At 45.2% G+C, this 20,782-nt stretch overlaps 1 protein-coding gene across 2 annotated transcripts in view; it reads left to right on the top strand.

The window, feature by feature from the left end:
• Nucleotides 1–17,993, top strand: part of LOC142571828 (arylsulfatase B-like) — a 44,954-nt gene extending 26,961 nt beyond the window's left edge. For both annotated transcript variants that reach the window (XM_075680472.1, XM_075680473.1), the window contains exons 7-11: nt 6,763–6,888; nt 10,391–10,514; nt 12,105–12,398; nt 15,995–16,434; nt 17,540–17,993. In XM_075680472.1, the coding sequence (XP_075536587.1) occupies nt 6,763–6,888; nt 10,391–10,514; nt 12,105–12,398; nt 15,995–16,434; nt 17,540–17,680 (1,125 nt within the window). In that variant the 3' untranslated portion in view covers nt 17,681–17,993. The remainder of the gene's footprint in view (nt 1–6,762; nt 6,889–10,390; nt 10,515–12,104; nt 12,399–15,994; nt 16,435–17,539) is intronic.
• The last annotated feature ends 2,789 nt before the right edge of the window (nt 17,994–20,782 follow it).

Genomic DNA, 20,782 nt, shown 5'->3' with positions numbered 1-20,782 from the left:
ATTCGCGTCGCGCGTGCAATCAGATTACATAAGCTTTGGTGGAAGCAGAACCATCAATAACATTCGAGAAACTTCCAATACATGCGGGCGCGTCCCGCGCTGAGCGATAACATTTGTTAGACGGTGAAAAGCGCTCACCCGCAAAAGATCAGCAAGTCCACGTGTCAATATTATCGCGAACGGAGCCTTAATAATCGATAAATTGAGGTAAATGCAGGGCATGATTAGAGACTGCCCTGGGACATTCAAGCACTTGCCCGATGACGAACGCACTCTTCAGTTAAATTCTGTCACTGGTACTCAACCATGCGGTGCAATAGCATGCTTGTGTTGTAATCTAAGACGAAATAAAATGCTACTTGTTCAGCTCTATTTCATTGCTAGAAAGAAAGAACTCATTAAAATTACCCTTGACAACGAAGCGGGCGAACTGAAGCTTTCGTTTTCGGTCGACTCCGCGCTGCCCACGCCTTTGCGTTTCAGTTTTTTCGTTACAGCGTCGTGCTGAGCTGGTTTTGCTGGCTTGCGAAACTCGCACAAACTACAACTAGCGGAGAATTCAACTTCTATGTGATGTCCCGGGATGCCCGAATGGCCTACGCCACGACCAAAAAAAAAAGCAGCTGCCGTGGCGCATCCACCGCTGTCTTGGCTCGGTACTGCGGTCCGTCAGGTGCCGTTTTACTCACCGACAGCAGCGAAGGGTGGTGATGGCACATGCAACGTCACCCAGTTGGGTGGCAGAACATTTGAACTACGAAAAGGGTATTCGGACCTTTCAGATGCAATTTTCTCGTAAAATAAGCATTTTCGTGCCACGAGACAAGCGTTGCGAAGTTTCTGGAATGGTACTTAAACAGTGCACGTCGACTTATAAAGTATTTGCCTTTGGTTTCCCTTTAAGCAATGAGCGGCAACGGAGCCAGCTGTGGAAGGAGACGACGACGAACCCGTGATCACTGGCACGAGTGCGTTCGTGCGGTTTCGCTCAGGGGCGCCAACGCGCTAATTCGCGGGTGTTCGTGGTCGACAGACGACGGAAATGCCCTAGCCACATACAGCTTCGCTGTAAAACGCGCTTACTTTCACTAACGTGCTACCGTGCGTTCAGAAAACCGCGACAGGCAGGATAATGCCACATCACCTTGAGAAAAGAAGACATGGATGATGGATACGAACAGGACAAGCGTTATTTTCCGCTGTAGGATTTGGAGGACGATCTCGCCGCTGCCACCATTTGTCGGGGTTGGAGGTCGTAGAGAGGAACTTGGGAGGAGCTAGGCGAACAGGGTTTATTTACCGTATTTACATTTTGAACAAGAGATACATCGACAGTCGAGCGTGGCTCCCAAATGGAGCACGCAAGACGAAGCATACAGCAAACGAGCACACAGCTCACGAGCACATTCTAGCACCTTGACGAGCACTGACGAGCACTGACGAGCACTCAGACGAGCACACACTAGCAGCCGACAATAGCCGCTTATAAACACTCCATTGGTCCCTATTTCGCTAGGTGAGAGAACCGTTCGACCAGTCATCGAAGTTGACCCGCCGGTTGCCCATTATCTTGAGTCTTGAAGGGCGCGTTGGTTCCCCGAGCTGACCCCCGCAGCGCGGCTGCCGGTTGCCCATTGCCTTGCGCCTCTAAATTCCAGAGCTGCCTTTCTCCTGTAGTCGCCACGAGTGTCAGCAGACTGTGACAAATCCTGGGGCCCCCGTACCGCAAAGCAGCCTCTTGTTAGGGGAGCTCTTCTTGCTGCCGAGAGCGACCATGAAGGCCCGGCAAATCAACCAACAATACGTTGGGCGCCAAACGTGGCCCACCCTGCTGCCGTCACCGATTCGCTGAACGAGGCGCATGGTCGGTTAGCGCTGTCGTCCTCGCTGGTTCTCCGAAGGGCGCCAGCACCGCGGGTCGATCGAAGCACGTGCAGCGAGCTGAAATAGCTTTGCAAAGCAGTACCCCTGCAGGCCGATCGTAACACCACTAAGCTGCTCGCATTTTTAACGTGGTTATATTTTGAACAAACTGAGCCTTTCTCTAGTTAAGCTCCCTGCTTTTTCTTTCTTCTCTCTGTCATTTGGTTGGCTCATGGAGAGACACGGCAGGGAGGGCAACTAGATCCTGTTTGCTATCCAACACCGGGGGTAAGAGAAAAGTAGAACAGAAAAAGAAAAGGAGGTAGAGAGTGATAAATATCATAACAGAACGTAGACAGCAAATTTTGTTCCAAAGAGCTAGTTTCTAGTCGATAGGTTCATGATCCTGCGAAGCTACTCATACCGAGCAGTATACCGCTAAACTTCGAAAAAGAAAAACGGCATCCAACTTGAGGACACGATTTCTTAATGGGTAAAATAGCGTAAACAGCTCGCCGGATCCCGAAAACAATATGAAGTGCGTCCAACCCGCATGACTCGTTCTAAACGAGTCATGCGAGGCAATCCGAGGCATGCCGAGGCAATCTTTTGTAAGATCAACACTAAAGGCACAAGTATAGTTGTTGGTTGCCTATATCGAAGCCCCGTATGTGGACACGAATGCATAATTGCCATACAAGAATATTTGCAGCAACATGCTCGTAATTGTCGTGTTATTCTTATGGGTGATTTTAACCTTGCCGACCTTAACTGGTCTACCATGCAGTACACAACAAAGGCTTCAGAAGCCCTTCTCGATATGATGTTAAATTTCAACTTGCGCCAAATTGTGGAATACCCCACAAGGGTGCAAAACGAGTCTCGGAGTATACTTGACCTGATCTTACTAAGTAGTAACTTTCTCTTAGAACAAGTGAAGTTAGAAGTAATAGAAGGAATATCCGATCACAATATTCCGATGTGTATCTTGCCACTAGATTACAAAATATCAGTGCAAACCACAGCCCAAACTATAATCAATTTCGACAAAGCAGATGACGCCCACATACAAACCTATTTATCTCACGAATTCCAAGAGTTTTCGGCATTGGCCTCAGATCCTTATTCAGATATAAATGTTGTCTGGATGCGTTTTAAAGACATAGTGTCCCACTGTGTAACCCATTTTATTCCTGTTAAGTCGAAAAAACCCTTGAAAAATAACCCATGGATTACTCGGGAAGTAATACATGCAAAACGCCAACTCAAAAGGTTACGCAAAGCTAGCAAGGCAACAGGCAATACTCCATCTAAGACCCCTAGGCTAGCGCTTGCAGCAAAAAATTTCAAACAGAAATCGAAAGAAGCGAAACACCATTACTTCAACACCGTACTCCCCAGCTTTATAAAGAACAATCCACATAGATTCTGGAACCACTTTCGCCAAAAAAACACACTCATAACTCAGCTCTCGTCAAGTGAAAAAGCGGATAAAGGCAACAGATATAACCAATTCTTTCGTTCGGTCTTCACAAACGATAATGGCGTCATGCCGGACTTAGTTCCACGGACTGTTTCCACTATCGACCCACTCTTTATCACAGACGCTGGTGTTCTTAACCTTCTTCTTGCCCTAGACACTAAAAAAGCATGTGGTCCGGACAATATACCCAACCAATTTCTTAAAAGGTACGCACAGTGGTGCAGCAGATACCTCGGCCTTATTTTCCGTAAATCCCTATCGACATCAAAACTACCCAAAGATTGGAAAATATCTAAAATTATTCCGATCTACAAGTCTGGAGATAAATCCGTTGAATCAAACTTCAGACCAATATCGTTAACGAGCACGGCATGCAAACTACTCGAACATATAATTCTAAAACATTTAACAATTTTTTTTTGAAAACGAAGGCATCCTGTCCCCTAACCAGCATGGTTTTCGCAGGGGTTTATCGACCATAACTCAATTAACAGAAGTCATACACGATCTCGCGCTGGGTATTGACAATCACGGCCAAACGGACCTAATCCTACTTGATTTTTCTAAAGCGTTTGATTGTGTTTGTCACACCAAACTAATAAATAAACTAAAAAGCATTATCGGAGACACAGAAATTGTTGCTTGGGTTCGTGGGTTTTTGTTTAATAGGTGTCAGTTTGTTATTTTCGAACATACAACATCAGATATAGTATCAGTTACATCAGGAGTACCACAGGGCTCCGTGCTTGGGCCCTTGTTATTTCTCGTGTATATTAATGATATAACCACTAACATAGACTGTAAAATAAAGTTATTCGCGGATGACTGTATCATTTATAGAGAAATTAAAAATGATCAAGATCACTACTCCCTTAACAAATCACTTAGTAGTATTACGAAATGGTGCTCAGACTGGCAGATGATAATCAATGTAAAAAAATCAGCATGTATGACCATAACGAGGAAAAAAGAACCTTCAGACTTCTGCTACACCATAAATGGTAAAGTTTTGACTAAAGTACAAAAATATAAATATCTAGGCTTAACAATAACGTCAGACCTAAGGTGGGACGAGCATATTCACCACATTACCTCATCTGCTATGCAAAAGTTATTTTTCCTTCGCAGATCACTTCAACTCGCACCCTTGTCAACAAAACTCCTAGCATACAAAACATTTGTTAGGCCGATCCTCGAATACGGAAACACTGTATGGTTCCCTCACACCCAAACTAACATAAAGAAAATAGAAACAGTACAAAGGAAGGCCATTCGATTTATCCATAACAAATTTAGACGTGAATGCTCTCCCTCTAACCTTCTAGCAATTTCTGGGCTCCTTACGCTCGAAGCACGAGCGAAACAGGCACGTTTGAAATTTCTTTATCAACTTCTGCATAATTCTTTCAAAATTGACATTTCAAATTACATTTCTTATTCACAAACACGACCTACCAGGCACAAACACACAAACACCTTAGTAGAATATAAATGTACTAATAATGTGTTTAAATATTCCTTTTTTCCGGTTGCCATCCGTGAATGGAATATGTTATCGCCTCTCACCACTAACACAGAGTCACTGTCTCAGTTTGAATTAGAAATTGAAAAAATTGTTTAGCAAGTTAAAATTGCTAGTGCTATTATTCATCGTGCAAACCACCATGTACTTGTGTCCTGTGTATGTAGTCGGGTATGCACTGTAGAATACCTCAATTGCCATTTCTTACTTCTTTTTGAAAGTTCGCATGTACTTTTGTTTGGTGTATACATTTTGTAGTAAAAATTGTTCATGTTTTAAGGTGCAAAACTGACGTTATACATGTATTCATACTTAACATTATCAGTGTTCTTTGTTTATGTGCATATATATAGTGCCCTCCTGCTATGGTCTCAGTAGAGACTGGCAGTATTGTAAATAAAAATAAAATAAAAAATAAATAAATAAGAGGCTTAGGTAGCAAATAAATGTATAATAAACGCGCATTAGGTTCGGTGCTCCTTTGATCCTGTTCATCCCCCTGGAAATTTCATTAATAGAGGACGGCATATTGTGTGGCATCATAGCACTGGTAGTGCATAGCTAGAGTACACTCTATCATAACTCTACAGCATCGCCTCAGAAATGACGCCGCCGTGCAGCCAATAATGGTTCAGCCCGGTCATCATTTGATTGTGGAGCCGCAAGTCTGTAATGTCTGTTTTGGTTGGCAACCAAGGATATATTTATTAAGCCTGTGTATTAGCTGGCCCTGCTAAACTATTGAACCTTTCTTTGGAATACGTACGCGGTCCTGATTGCGCTGTGGTATAGGTATACAAGACAACCTAGTATTTTCGTTGACGTCTGTGTAGCAGACCTCTGAAAGTTTTGGGAGCCTCCAACAAACATTGCTAAACCGTTCCGACTTCAGTTCCAAGCGACGGTTGTAGCACCAGACAGCAAAATAGAATATACTGCAGTATCATGGAAAGTTGGGCGAGTTGGGGAAGCTGCATAATGTAACAGTGCCAAGCAGACGGCAAACAAGCGTGAATAAAGCAACGCGCAAGCGCATGTCCCCTCGCCTTCTCCTTTATTTTGTGCCGTCCGTTTGCACTGCTACATTATGCAGCAAACAAAAAGTCGCGCAGATGCGTCTTTCATTTCATGAAGTGCAAAATTTTACTGACGCGACATGTAGCGGCCAGAAGCCTGTATTACAGTTTGGCTTTTTAAGACGGCGGAGCCTGCCCACAGCAACTAAATTTATACATATCGATTACCTTTATTCTATTTAATAAAAGGAAAATCAGACATCCACCCTTTCGTAGCAATTCTATATTCTATATATATTCTATATTCCACGCAGTAACTCAATTAGTTGGTGCTGTTTTCCTTCAACGTCTCAGTCACGTCTTAAACATTGGACTGGTCGTTTGCCAAATGGTATGTCGAACTTAGATGTGCAGGTTCGCAAGAGGAATGTCGAAACCACTGGTACAGTCTCGAAAGGTAATTGCGCTTGTAGGTGGAAAGAGCAGTCTGCAATTTATTTTATTCTGCACCACGGTGCCAATCACTTAATTCGCAGGACACTCAAATAGATATGATAATTGTCTGTCTGTCTGTCTGTCTGTCTGTCTGTCTGTCTGTCTGTCTGTCTGTCTGTCTGTCTGTCTGTCTGTCTGTCTGTCTGTCTGTCTGTCTGTCTGTCTGTCTGTCTGTCGGTCCGTCCGTCCGTCCGTCCGTCCGTCCGTCTGTCCGTCCGTCCGTCTGCCTGGCCGTCTGTCTATCTGTTGTCATTCAGGAACGCCGCACTCACGCATTAATGGCTAAATCATGCTTGTTCAAAGCACAGATGGTGGAAGTTCTCGATTGTATCCTATCGACGCAAAACTCCTGGAACGCACCTTGATATTTGTGCTTTCGACAGAGCTCGCAAGTTGGTCTCGACTTCTGGCTCAACAATGAGCCCCTGAGGAATGAGACGGACCGCTACTCAACCACCTTGTTCGGCGAGGAAGCTATAAGGTTGATCAAGGCGCGCGACCCAAATAAGGTACAAACCTTTTTTTGTTTGATCAAATTGATGACATAAATGAGTTAAGTCAGTTGAATTTGGCGAAGCTGTCACAATGCCTCTCGTGCACTGTGAACTAAACTGAGAGTGCGAACGAAATTTATCTAGATATTTAGCCATAGAAATTCGAGAATTCACCATTTATTCAACGCACTCAGCCACTACATTTAGAAAGCTATAGCTTATGTATGCCGCCCCTATGTGGGCAATAAAGAGTAAAACCTCCGTCGTGCGGGAACGTGGTGCCCTAGCATCAATATTATCTCTACTTAGTGTTTGATCTATTAAGCCAAAATTTGTACCCTTTCTTTTCCTAGCGTGACAGTTTATTTGATACCTTATTTTTCGCACAAGCTTAATCATTCGCGGACAGGGCAGGACGAGACAGAGCTTTGAACAGAAACACAGACCGCCGCCTTCTTGCTTCACAGCGAGAATTAATATCATGGAAAAAGTAAATACTTAGGAGAGATAAAATTGAAGCCATAAGAAACGATCTTGTGCCGGTAAATATTAGCATCGTCCACGGCCACGCTAGCGACGCTCGCCGCGCTCACCACGTGCTCTTCCGAAACGACAACTGGTACGACGAACGCTTGGCACGCCGGTGCTTCCTAAGGCTGAGAATTCATCCCTCGCTGCCCGAGTTTGTTTGTGGCGCAGCGCTGAAGCGTGAGGCTGCTGTTCTTGCAAAGTCTGTGTAACGCCGTCTTGATTCCGCTAATCACTGCATAAATTTTAAAGGATTATTTGTTTTTTTTTAATTAAGAAAGCGGTGTAAGGAGGCTAAGTAGATAGAACCAAAGTGATTGAAGTAGGCTAAAGATGTTATTCGCACTTGAAAGAGTAAAGCTCCCTCCAAGTTCTCTCCTTTCTTAATGAATCGAAATGCTTACTGCGTTCAAAGCGAAGCCGAGAGGAAGTGTCGTCGAAGTCAAGTGGAAGTCAATCACGAAAGCGAAGTCAGGGAAACGGTTCAAATGAAGAATGAAGTTGGTATGAACGCTGGTTTCTCAAGCGTAAAGTCAGATGCAACTAAAATTATAACTTCACCGCCTAGTACCCTTTGGGTACTCGCTGAAACTGTAATTACGCTGATTTCAGAAGAAGAAAATGAAGTGGGAGGCAAGGGGCGCCAATGCGACCAGTAGGTATAAGCTCTCCCAAGTAATAAGTACCTAATGACGAAACGACAAAGCATGGAAGTGTCTAACTAAAGAAATCAGATAGAATTCGCTAAACTGTAAAAGCTGATAAAGAAGAAGAAAGTAAGCGATATTCAAAATTATAACGTCGGAAAGATTGAGGAAGCAGTAAAACCTTGTCGCAGCATGAAATCAGTGAGAACTCGGCACATGACAGGGCAAGATGCATGCAGTGAAAGGTAAGCAGGGTAATGTCATCAGCGATTTCGATGATATATTAAAGCAGCCGAATAATTTTATACTGGCCTGTACAGTACCCAGAATAGCCGTGCAACCATCATTGGAACTAGTGATGAACAGGATACAGAGGCTCCTTCTATAACTAGCGATGACGTTAGCAGGCTCTTGTAAGACATATCCCTAGGAAAAGCGGCAGTAGAAGACAGAATAACAATTGATTTAATCTAAGATGAAGGAGATATTCTGCCTGAGAAGCTTCCGGCCCTTCATATGCAATGCTGCGCGACTTCAGATGTACCAGTCAGCTAGAAGGGTGCCAACATTATACTAACCAATAAAAAGGGAGACGTTAAATAATCGAATAATTATAGGCGCATCACCTTGCTTTCGGCATTATAGAAAATATTCACCAAGTTAATTTCCAATATAATCAGGGCAACACTTTACTTCAATCAACCAAGGGAAGAGGCTGGCTGCAGTAAGGGATATTCTACAATGTATCATGCCCATGTGAGCAATCAGGTAATTGAGAAATCTGCGGGGTGCAATCAACCTCTCTATATGACCTTCATAGATTATGAAACAGCATTTGATTCAAGAGAGATTCCATCAATCATGGAGGCATTGAGTAATCAAGATTTAGAGGAGGCATACGTGAATATCTTGGAAAATATCTACAGGATTTCACAGCTACCTTGTTTCCCCACAAGAAAAGTAGAAAATTATCTATCAAGAATGGAGTGCGGCAAGGAGACACAACCTCCCTAATGCTATTCACTGTGTGTTTAGAAGAAGTATTCAAGCTATTAGACTGGAAAGGCTTATGAGTGAGGATCAAAGGCGAATATCTCAACAGCCTTCGGTTTGCTGATGACATTGTCCTCTTCAGCAACACTGCTGATGAAGTGCAACAAATGATTGTGAACCTTAACGGAGAAAATGTAAGAGTGTGGTTGAAGATTAATGTACCGAAGTCAGATGTAATGTTCAGTACCTGGTAAGAGCACAAACATTCATCATCACCACTCAGCCTCTAGAGTGTGTGCAAAAGTAAGATTAAGTCATGAGCAAGACGAGAACAAGGTAAAAGCGGGAGCCAACGTTTCGACAAGTAGACTTGTCTCTTCCAAGGCGACATATGGCTTTGTCTCCTTGAAAAAGGCAAGTCTACTTGTAGAAACGTTGGCTCCCGCTTTTACCTTGTTCTCGTTTTGATTATCGTCTTGAACTTCCATATCCCACTTTCCCCGTGGTTTCCCTTTATCTAGGTCAATTACTCAAAGGGAAACCTGACCAAGAGCAAGGAATTTACAGAATAGAAATAGGTTTAAGTGCATACAGCAGGCATTGCATAAATCCCATCTGAGAGCTTACCACTGTCGCTGAAGGGAAAATTATTGCATAATAAAAATATTTTGCGCCAACACAACACACAATAAAGACGACGACACCACGGCCGCTCATTGGCGCTTATTGGCGCAAAATCTTTTTAGTATGCAATATCACCAACTAGCCCAGCCGTTAGCTCTTCTAAAGTATATTTCTTCTATATCGGGCTCGCCTTATTATTTTGTGTGTTGTTTTGGCGCAAAATCTTTTTAGTATGCAAGATCACCAACTAGCCCAGCAGTTAGCTCTTCTAAAGTATATTTCTTCTATATCGGGCTCGCCTTTCTATTTTGTGTGTTGTTTTGGAGCAAAATCTTTTTAGTATGCAAGATCACCAACTAGCCCAGCAGTTAGCTCTTCTAATTTATATTTCTTCTATATCGAGTTCGCCTTTCTATTTTGTGTGTTGTTTTGGCGCGAAATCTTTTTAGTATGCAAAATCACCAACTAGTCCAGCAGTTAATTCTCCTAAAGGAAAATTATTCTGTCACTGCATTCTACCGGTGCTAACCGGTAGACTGCAGTGGTGTTGGTGGTGGTGGTGGTGGTGGTGGTGACGACGACGGCGACGACAACCCCTTGGATTGCAACTAAAGGGCTCCGTAGCTTTTCTTTCCTCCACGATGTCTCCAATCCTCTACTTTGTAAAGCGCAAATGCTATGTTACTGCTTCAGAAAATGTGAAATGCTATTCTTGCTTTCACCAGCCGTTCTTCCTCTCCCTGTGTTACCAAGCACCTCATGGAGGCTCACCAATAGAACTCCAGGCGCCAAGCGAGAACGTCGGCAAATTCCCGTACATTGGGGAAAAGAATCGAACGATATACGCAGGTAAGATGGGCGTTAATCGAGTGTACCTACTGCTAACAAAACCTACAACCAGGGATTAGAGTCCTTATGGTAGGGGCACCTTTTGGTCTTTTTTATATATATATTTCCAAAAGAAGTTGTCGGAGCTCCCTTATTATACATTTATTCAAGCGAGCATCCACAACGCGTATCACACGAGTACTTCAAGAACTCAGTTTTCCGTAGCTGTTATGCTTGATTAAAAAAGAAATTCAACTGCGTGTACACTTTGCAGTGATTTTTCCTTCTACCATAACAAAGAACACATATACGTATAATGACCACCTAAGTAATAAAGCGCTGGCTTACTTACTAACAGCAATGCTAACTCTACTCTCATACTTAAGCCTAGAAAGCAATATCTGATTGACGTCGGTATTTTGGACAATTTCACTGCACCAGGGCCTGCCTCTGGCACAATGTCAACATTTTGAACGGTCATGGCATGACGTCGGTGACCATGGTTCCGTCCGCGCGAGAGCTCCTGCAGCAAACACGGTACTCTAAGACTCTGTGTTACGAAGAGGAGCACTCATGTTTTCAATATATCTACTTTTATAGGGCGTCATGGGCGTTCAAAGACACAATACGTAGTTTTAAAGCGTTTGCGCTTTCGCGGGCAAAGATTCACCGACCTTCGGCTAAGACGGCATGGTACACTGGCTGTCGCGGAAGACTATACCATGTCCCATGTGTCCCATGTCGTGTTACGTGCCTAGTGCACACGTTTGTGTTTTCAATCACAAATCGAAGTGTCATTAACGAGGGGGACGATCGTACCGTAACTTTGTGATCACACCATTTAATCAAGGAGCAAATAAGGTTACTTACATCTCACTGAGGGTCATTTTATGTAACACCCCCTTGTCATTTGGAGTAGCACGCAACGCGCGTGGCCATATGCAAGCACCTACAACATTTACAGTTGAAACTTGATTTAACGAAGTGATGACCACGCTCGAATTATTTCGTTAAATCGGGAAGTTCGGAAAAGTGAGTAAGGGATTTGTCGGTCGTTCGAAATTGAAAATTGTAATGTAGCGACATCCAAAAGGTACCGCGGCATTGTATTTGCCGCTGACCCACGCCTGCGCGTGTAAAAAGTCCGCGAGGGCGGCCCAGCTACTGCCGCCCCTGGTACATAAAGAATGCTAGCGACTGCTGAGTCCGTTGTTCTGCGCATGGGCGCGGCGTGCAGCCTCGTTAAAATAAAGCTAGAGCCTTGAATAGAGTGGCCAGATGTATTAACGCGACAGCGTTAGAGCGCATGCTCGAAGAAAAGCCCGTCTGCGTCAAATTTAGAAACAAATCACATCTTTTTTTTACTCATTTATTTCTAGAGAAGCTTCGTTAAATCGCGCTTAATGCAAGCTAGTTTCGTTAATTTGGGTTGATGACACCGTGGAACCTTATGGGTGCTTGCCGGGGAACGGAAACTTCTTCGTTAGATCGGGAACTTGATAAAATCTGGTTTCGTTAGATCGAGTTTTAACTGTATTAAAGTATTTATACCCCTCTACAACCCCCAAACTCGCACGTCTCTCATTGGTCAGCGCGGAACAATCTGTGCAGGGATGGTGGACGCGATGGACCAGTCCGTGGGCGATGTCCTCGAGGCTCTGCAGCAGGAGCGCATGCTGGACAACTCGGTTATAGTGTTCAGCAGCGACAACGGAGGCTTGCCCTGGGGACTACACGCCAACCGTGGCTTCAACTGGCCGCTGCGGGGCGCCAAGATGACCCTGTGGGAAGGGGCCACGCGGGCAGCCGCTTTCCTCTGGTCGCCCCTAGTCACCCGTAATCGCAGGGTCTCGCACCAGCTCATGCACATCGTCGACTGGCTTCCCACGCTCTACCGGGCCGCCGGTACTTGTTTTCAACTCTTCGTCGCTGTCCTCTTGGAAAACTTGTAACACCACGCAAAGGACAAAGGGTGGTGAAAATCATGGCACAGTGCCCGCGTTGTGTCTTTCATCTTCCTTTGTCCTTTGTGTGCAGTCACAAGCTTCCCTAAATATACCAGCTCCCCCAGCTCTCGATTCTTTTGTTGCCATTGTCTTCGTGTAAACTACGCTTTGGTGTTACTCAGGGCTGCTCAACATAACACCGTGGCCGAGCTTAGACTTCTATGGTGTGCTGGAGCAGCAATCAGATTATAGTCACAGCATGAGAAAAACATATTTGTCACCAAACACAATGCACTACATGAACCATTGGTGGCGGCAAACACAAAAAAAATAAAGTCGAAGCATGGGATCTGTTTTGTGGAGCAGGTGACAAAGGTACACGCCCACATACGTCGTTACCAATGCCAGGGCGGCATTATTGGCGCAACGTCCGTAATTTAATCGCACATGCGCTTTCGTAGTATGTTTCGACTGAACAACAACGGATGGTAGGGCGCCTGCTAACAGATGCTTTTGTTCGGTGTGTTAATCTCGCTTTTCATTTTTCAACCTTGACAAATATTTGCTCACAGTGCGGCACATCAAGAGCACGCGTCACTCAAGGTTATTTAGACACAGTAACATTTGCGCCAGCGACGTTGTTCGGTGTTTTCTACTGTATTCTGCTCTTCACTGACACAACTCGTCATAATGTGGCCAAAATTTGGCGGGCCGACTTCTTGACATAGCACGACTCGCATTGCTTTTAGTCTGCAGACGGAGCCACTTTTGTTTCATGCTAACGATGAAAGCTGCTGCGTTTTCTGTCCGTATCATGTATACATTTAAGAATTGTGGAAATTAACGTAAGAAAAATGCAAAGTCGGCTGTGGGAACGCTGTATTGGAAGGCTCCGGGCCAAATTTCACCACCTTTGGTTTCTTAAAATGCACCTGTATCTAAGTACACGAGCATTTTTGCAATTCGCCTCCATCGAAATGTTGCCGCCGAGGACGAGAACCGAACCCGCGTCCTAGTGCTCAGCAGCAGAACGCCATAGCCACAGAGCCGCTGCAGTGAGTCGTTTCTTTATTAAATTAATTTTTAGCATGACATGTTTTTTTTTACTCAATGACAAACGTCCATGCAATAAAGAAACCTTCAGAACATGCCTAGAACCTGCTAGCCAAACTCTAACAGCCTTTGATGTCATCGAAGATAAGAAACAGAGCTACGACCCGTTTCGCTACCCTTTCTTCGACTATGTACTGTGAACCACAAAGTTTTACAGAACACGAGATCTGAGAAAAATCTCAATATCTGCGCGTCCTCACAACGCAGCCTAGCATCCGCATGTACAGCCTCCACCTACCAGTATACGTGAACGACATTGTGATGTTCGGTTTTACTGACTACTGTTACAAGCTGCTCAGAAATTGAACGTTTCCTGAGATCCTGTGGTCCGCAAGCTTCTGTGATTGCCTGTACGTATACAGTGCAGCATGCACCTGCCTTTCTTTTTTAAACAATGAAGCTGTATATGGGAGGGGGGGGGGGGCTAGGATCGTGGCATTCTTTCGCGTCCGTCGACAGAAAACTATCATCATCAGTGGCTCATACCCCGTAAGCAAGAATGTGAAATCGCGCATACAACATACAGAACAGCATACATTTCAATTAATTGATGATAATGTGCACGTGACAGCTATGCGAAGCACGTAGCGCTCCCCGTATATGTTTCCCGGTGAATATTACTGTTGCTCAAGCTGCCGCGGCGACGCCAGCTTGCGACGTGGGCTGTGACGTCCTTAGCCTTTCGTATATGAAATAACCAGCCTAGTAAGTGATTTCAATGTTGTTGCAGCACCGCGCTATGGGCGGTGACGTGCTGTCAACATTACCATTACTCCCATTCCTACTATTACTCTGTAAAAGAAGAGAAAGAAAGGAGAGAAAAGGCAGGGAGGGTCAACTAGACGAGCTTCCGGTTTGCTGCTCTGCACTGGGGGTAAGAGAAAGGGGAATGGAAAGCGAATGGTTTCAGTTATCTGAAACCACTCAACAGTTGTAGTGGCGGTTTAAAGTGCGGCCCGTGTAACTGCCACAAAAGTTAGTTTTGGCCCTCACGAATTTTGAGTGGTGTAGCCTTGGCCTGACTCGATATAAACAAGAGCTGGACAAAGGCTACCATAAGCAGTTCTTCGCTCAGTGGTACATACCATAGAGCTCTGAACTTTCAGCGTGGAATGCTCTCACGGTCTGCCGACAAACGCTACCAACAGAAGTTCGCTGCTTACGACCACTTTTCGTAAAAGGGAACAAATCCTTGCGAATTTGTTTGCACGTCCTCGCGACCGCTAAACTTTCCGCGAAAATTATTTTCACGATTGCAGCAGGGCACTGGAGGCTATGAAATGCCCTTAAATTTGTCAGAACAACCTCGCGCGATTGCTTTGTGGAGAGCTCGCGCCATGACATTTTCTTTTGGTTGTTGTTGTCGTTGTTACAGAAAAAGATCTGAAGCGTTCCACACTTCTCTCTAAATCATCACTCGGAGTAGTTTAATCATACTGTGCAAGTATTACGTCACATACTTTCAGCAAACAGCGCGATAACGGAGCACAGAAAATGGGCACACGACACTGGCGCTGACTTCCAACAAATATGTTTATTGCGCGAGTGCAGAATATATGGGCAGAGAAGAATGAGTGAAAATGTAAATGGTGTGATAAACATGATAATTACTTGGAGATGTGTTAAATTTGCAGATATTAGATTTCCTTGAGTGATAACTGGATGTACGGTGAGCTGATGCACGAAGAACCAGGTTGGATGACAGCAAATGTCTTGATAATTTCAAGTGGTCTTAGTGCATTCTATAGGCACCTTGCACCAGCCAAAAAGCACTACGGCTTTTTCAATCAGCCCTCCAGCGTCGTCGATCGACACCGGCTGTTAGGGATGCGAAAAAATAAAGCGCGACGCCATTGCAAGCCACAGCAGCCTCTGCTGTGGCTTGCTCATCGATTCGCCGAGTGTTACGAGCCGAGCTTTGCCGAGCTTGAGCTCACAAATGTTTGCGCTTCTGGGTCTGTTCTAACGAAAAGCTCCTACGTTAGCATTCTTTGTAACAGCGATCTCCAGCCAATCCTGGTGCAGTACTTAGTAATAGCGAAGGCAGCCAGCCAGTGACACAGATCACTATCGGGCGAAAATATTTGCGAACTCGGCCCCTTATCTCGATCGTAAACATGTCCAGGTGCATGCAGAGCAGGCGCACTTCGATATTTTTACATCTCGGACACTTTTGCCACGTGTTAGATCATCGGAGGAATCACGGTGAATGTTTGTGGCGTCCCTTCCACTTCGTTTCCACCACTCGCGCAGCTGTAAAATATGGAAAACTTCAGTTCAACGTGCCTATAAATGGCTGTACAAGTAAACAAACAAACAAGCAACGGTCGCTATCTGTTCTCATAGCTCTTCGCACTACGGCAATTGTAGGGTTTACGCCAATCGCACGGCTGCGCGACGTCCAACCTTTCAGAGCCACGCCGCTTGCGCAATCTCGCCCAGGCGGAGACCCGTCGAAAATGAGGCGCCTCGACGGCCACGACATGTGGCTGCAACTGTGCGCCGACCTGCCCTCCCCGCGGGTCGAGCTGCTGTACAACATCGACCCCGTGCGCGGCACGGCGGCGCTGCGCTACCGCGACTACAAGCTGGTGCTGGGCGTTTCGGCGGACGGAATCTACGACCAGCGGTTCCTGACGCCCGGCAGCTCTCGGCCGTACGCGGACTTGGACCGCCTGATGGCCGAGTCGAAGGCGGCCCGCGTGCTGAGGGACTTCTACAACACGGGCGCGTTCCTCTTTCCCAGCCAGTGGCGCCAGAGGGCCACGCTCACCTGCGGCCCGCAGGAGAGCTCCAACTTCGTGGGCGGCGACCCACCCTACCTGTTCGACCTGTCCAAGGACCCTTGCGAGATGCACAATCTGGCACCCTACAACCGAGAGGTATAAATAAGCGGCAGTTTGTACATGTGTCGTCGCACTTCTTCTCATGTGCGCACGTTGGCGTCGGGTAAACGAAAAACAAGCACACACATTTGAGTTCCGTTACAAAAACAAATCCTATCGTCTTGTCGCAAAATTTAACTTGAAAGAGCGACGTGGTTAGTGTTCATTCGCAAAGATAACTCAGTACTGACGATCACGCATTCGTATAGCTTCCGACATATTATCCTGCACAAGTTTTGCAACTGAGTACACAAATAACCTCTGTGACTTCTCAAATTTCTTAGAAATTTGTGAAAACTGAGGAGAACAGTGCAGCAAATGAAAAATACTTTTTTGCACACTTTCACCAACTTTTCCGGATATTACGCATCAAGAGCTAAAGCCAAGACCGTTTTTGCAACCGAAGTAGTTACTTGCGAGCGCGTTTTTTTTTTTACTTCATCGAAGTGCTTACGGCACACACCGAACGCCAGCAATATAATAATTTACATGTGTGCTTGTCTAACGATTCATATAAGCTACTTTTTTTTCGGTAAAGTTCAAATGCATAACTTATATTGTGCTCAATTCTCATTATCTCTTCCTTTAACAGTGGACCGCATTTTACATAGAACACGTCTTTTTTCCCTTGAGCGACGCATGTAATTGGCTTGTCAAAAGAACATCGACAAATAAGGAAAAATATAATTTGTATGCGTACACATAAGACACGCAAATATCTGATTCACTTTAGAAAAGTGAACCTCCCCTAACATTTTGCAATAGGCCATTGCGAACAAGATAGGAAAGTAACACAGTTAAGTGCTGACCATGGGACGTTGTGTTCTGCGTTCCTTGATTGCTGCATACGCCAAGATATTTCGCCAAGTAAGCTGTGTTGCATCATCCTTAATGCCCACAGTTGCAGATGAGCGCTCGGGTAACTTCGTTCGGGACAGAAATTACACACCGCTCTTAGGTGGCGTATAAATCTTGATCGAAGGACCAAGGACCTCTCGGAGCAGTCTAAATAAAATGCTTTCATTGTATGTGCGTCCGACGTTGTCAGTGTTTGTACAACTTGGTTCAATATAACCGACCTGGTGCGCTTCACTCATTGCAGCTGCTGTCCGTGCTAATTCGAAAGCTCGCGAGCTACGCAATCACGTCGGTGGCGCCACGCAACAAGCCCGCAGACCCGAGGTCCTACCCACAGTACCACAATGGCACCTGGGCGCCTTGGGTGAACATCGCCTCCATGTAGACCCCCGCTGCATAGTGGTGATGGACCCGTGCGTCAAGCCTCGCGTACAGGTTCTCAACCATTTCAGTTTGCGCACGCGCTGTAACTACGCCCTCATCGGCAGTTTCACACCACTTAGGCATACTTCCATAATAGCCAGTTTATCCATAATAGTTAGTTTAATAGTTCGTGTCGGTTGGTGTATTCGTTCACAGCAACACTACACACTTTTACATTAGCCCTGACGAATGTAAATTTGTCATGTGGTTCCTAATGTGTATATCTGATTACTGCTTGTATAAAACCATTTTTTGACTCCCGTGAATAAATCTATCACTCCTCAATGCAGCAGTGTGCTTGTTTCGCTGTCTTCTGTACGTTCCAGAAGGCAATTGGGCCTGTGACCAGCGTGTAGAAACCACACACCGTCGAGGATCACGGAGGTCACTCTGTACTGATGTCTTTCCTCAGGTTCCATTCATTTACTACGATCCGACCATACCGGCGATCGCAGGGACACGGCTTTATGAGAAGATGACGCAAGTGCCTGGCCCGAATCGTCTATACATAGGAGCAGCCGTCTGAAATAGTTGCTAAATCAAGATGCACAAAGATGATGCTCGTGACTTCATCATCATCATCATCATCAGCCTAGTTACGCCCACTGCAGGGCAAAGGCCTCTCCCATACTTCTCCAACTACCCCGGTCATGTACTAATTGTGGCCATGTTGTCCCTGCAAACGTCTTAATGTCATCCGCCCACCTAACTTTCTGCCGCCCCCTGCTACGCATCCCTTCCCTTGGAATCCAGTCCGTAACCCTTAGTCACAATCGGTTATCTTCCCTCCTCATTACATGTCCGGCCCATGCCCATTTCTTTTTCTTGATTTCAACTAAGATGTCGTTTGCCCGCGTTTGTTGCCTCACCCAATCTGCTCTTTTCTTATCCCTTAACGTCACACCCATCATTCTTCTTTCCATAGCTCGTTGCGTCGTCCTCAATTTCAGCAGAACCCTTTTCGTAAGCCTCCAGGTTTCTGCCCCATATGTGAGTACTGGTAACACACAGCTGTTATACACTTTCCTTTTGAGGGATAGTGGCAACCTGCTGTTCATGATTTGAGAATGCCTGCCAAACGCACCCCAGCCCATTCTTATTCTTCTGGTTATTTCAGTCTCATGATCCGGATCCGTGGTCACTACCTGCCCTAAGTAGATGTATTCCCTTACCACTTCCAGTGCTTTGCTACATATCGTAAACTGCTGTTCTCTTCCGAGACTGTTAAACAATACTTTAGTTTTCTGCAGATTAATTTTCAGACCCACCCTTCTGCTTTGCCTCTCCAGGTCAGTGAGCATGCATTGCAATTGGTCTCCTGAGTTACTAAGCAAGGCAATATCATCAGCGAATCGCAAGTTGCTAAGGTATTCTCCATCAACTTTTATCCCCAATTCTTCCCACTCCAGGCCTCTGAATACCTCCTGTAAACATGCTGTGAATAGCATTGCAGATATCGTATCTCCCTGTCTGACGCCTTTCTTTATAGCGATATTGTTGCTTTCTTTGTGGAGGACTACCGTGGCTGTGGAGCCGCTATAGATATCTTCCAGTATCTTTACATATGGCTCATCTACACCCTGATTCCGTAATGCCTCCATGACTGCTGAGGTTTCGACTGAATCAAACGCTTTCTCGTAATCAATGAAAGCTATATATAAGGGTTGGTTATATTCTGCACATTTCTCTATCACTTGATTGAAAGTGTGAATATGGTCTATTGTTGAGTAGCCTTTACGGAATCCTGCCTGGTCCTTTGGTTGACAGAAGTCTAAGGTGTTCCTGATTCTATTTGCGATTACCTTAGTAAATACTTTGTAGGCAACGGACAGTAAGCTGATCGGTCTATAATTTTTCAAGTCTTTGGCGTCCCCTTTCTTATGGGTTAGGATTATGTTAGCGTTCTTCCAAGATTCCGGTACGCTCGAGGTTATGAGGCATTGCGTATACAGGGTGGCCAGTTTCTCTAGAACAATCTGACCACCATCCTTCAACAAATCTGCTGTTACCTGATCCTCCCCAGCTGCCTTCCCCCTTTGCATAGCTCCTAAGGCTTTCTTTACTTCTTCTGGCGTTACCTGTGGGATTTCGGATTCCTCTAGGCTATTCTCTCTTCCACTATCGTCGTGGGTGCCACTGGTACTGTATAAATCTCTATAGAACTCCTCAGCCACTTGAACTATCTCATCCATATTAGTAACGATATTGGCCGGCTTTGTCTCTTAACGCACACATCTGATTCTTGCCTATTCCTAGTTTCTTCTTCACTGTTTTTAGGCTTCCTCCGTTCCTGAGAGCCTGTTCAATTCTATCCATATTATAGTTCCTGATGTCCGCTGTCTTACGCTTGTTGATTAACTTAGAAAGTTCTGCCAGTTCTATTCTAGCTGTAGGGTTAGAGGCTTTCATACATTGGCGTTTCTTGATCAGATCTTTCGTGTCCTGCGATAGCTTACTGGTTTCCTGTCTAACGGCGTTACCGCCGACTTCTATTGCGCACTCCTTGATGCTCATGAGATAGTCGTTCATTGCTTCAACACTAATGTCCTCTTCCTGAGTTAAAGCCGAATACCTGTTGTGTAGCTTGATCCGGAATTCCTCTAGTTTCCCTCTTACCGCTAACTCATTGATTGGCTTCTTGTGTACCAGTTTCTTCCGTTCCCTCCTCAAGTCTAGGCTAATTCGAGTTCTTACCATCCTATGGTCACTGCAGCGTACCTTGCCGAGCACGTCTACATCTTGTATGATGCCAGGGTTTGCGCAGAGTATGAAGTCGATTTCATTTCTAGTCTCACCGTTCGGGCTCCTCCACGTCCACTTTCGCCTAACCCGCTTGCGGAAAAAGGTGTTCATTATCCGCATATTATTCTGTTCTGCAAACTCTACTAATAATTCTCCTCTGCTATTCCTAGAGCCTATGCTATATTCCCCCACTGACTTGTCTCCAGCCTGCTTCTTGCCTACCCTGGCATTGAAGTCGCCCATCAATATAGTGTATTTTGTTTTGACTTTACCCATCGCCGATTCCACGTCTTCATAAAAGCTTTCGACTTCCTGGTCATCA

This window comes from Dermacentor variabilis, chromosome 2, assembly GCF_050947875.1.
Source record: "Dermacentor variabilis isolate Ectoservices chromosome 2, ASM5094787v1, whole genome shotgun sequence".
NCBI classification, from domain to species: domain Eukaryota; kingdom Metazoa; phylum Arthropoda; class Arachnida; order Ixodida; family Ixodidae; genus Dermacentor; species Dermacentor variabilis.
The sequence above is the reverse complement of the archived record's forward strand: the minus strand, read 5'-3'. Positions and strand labels throughout refer to the sequence as shown.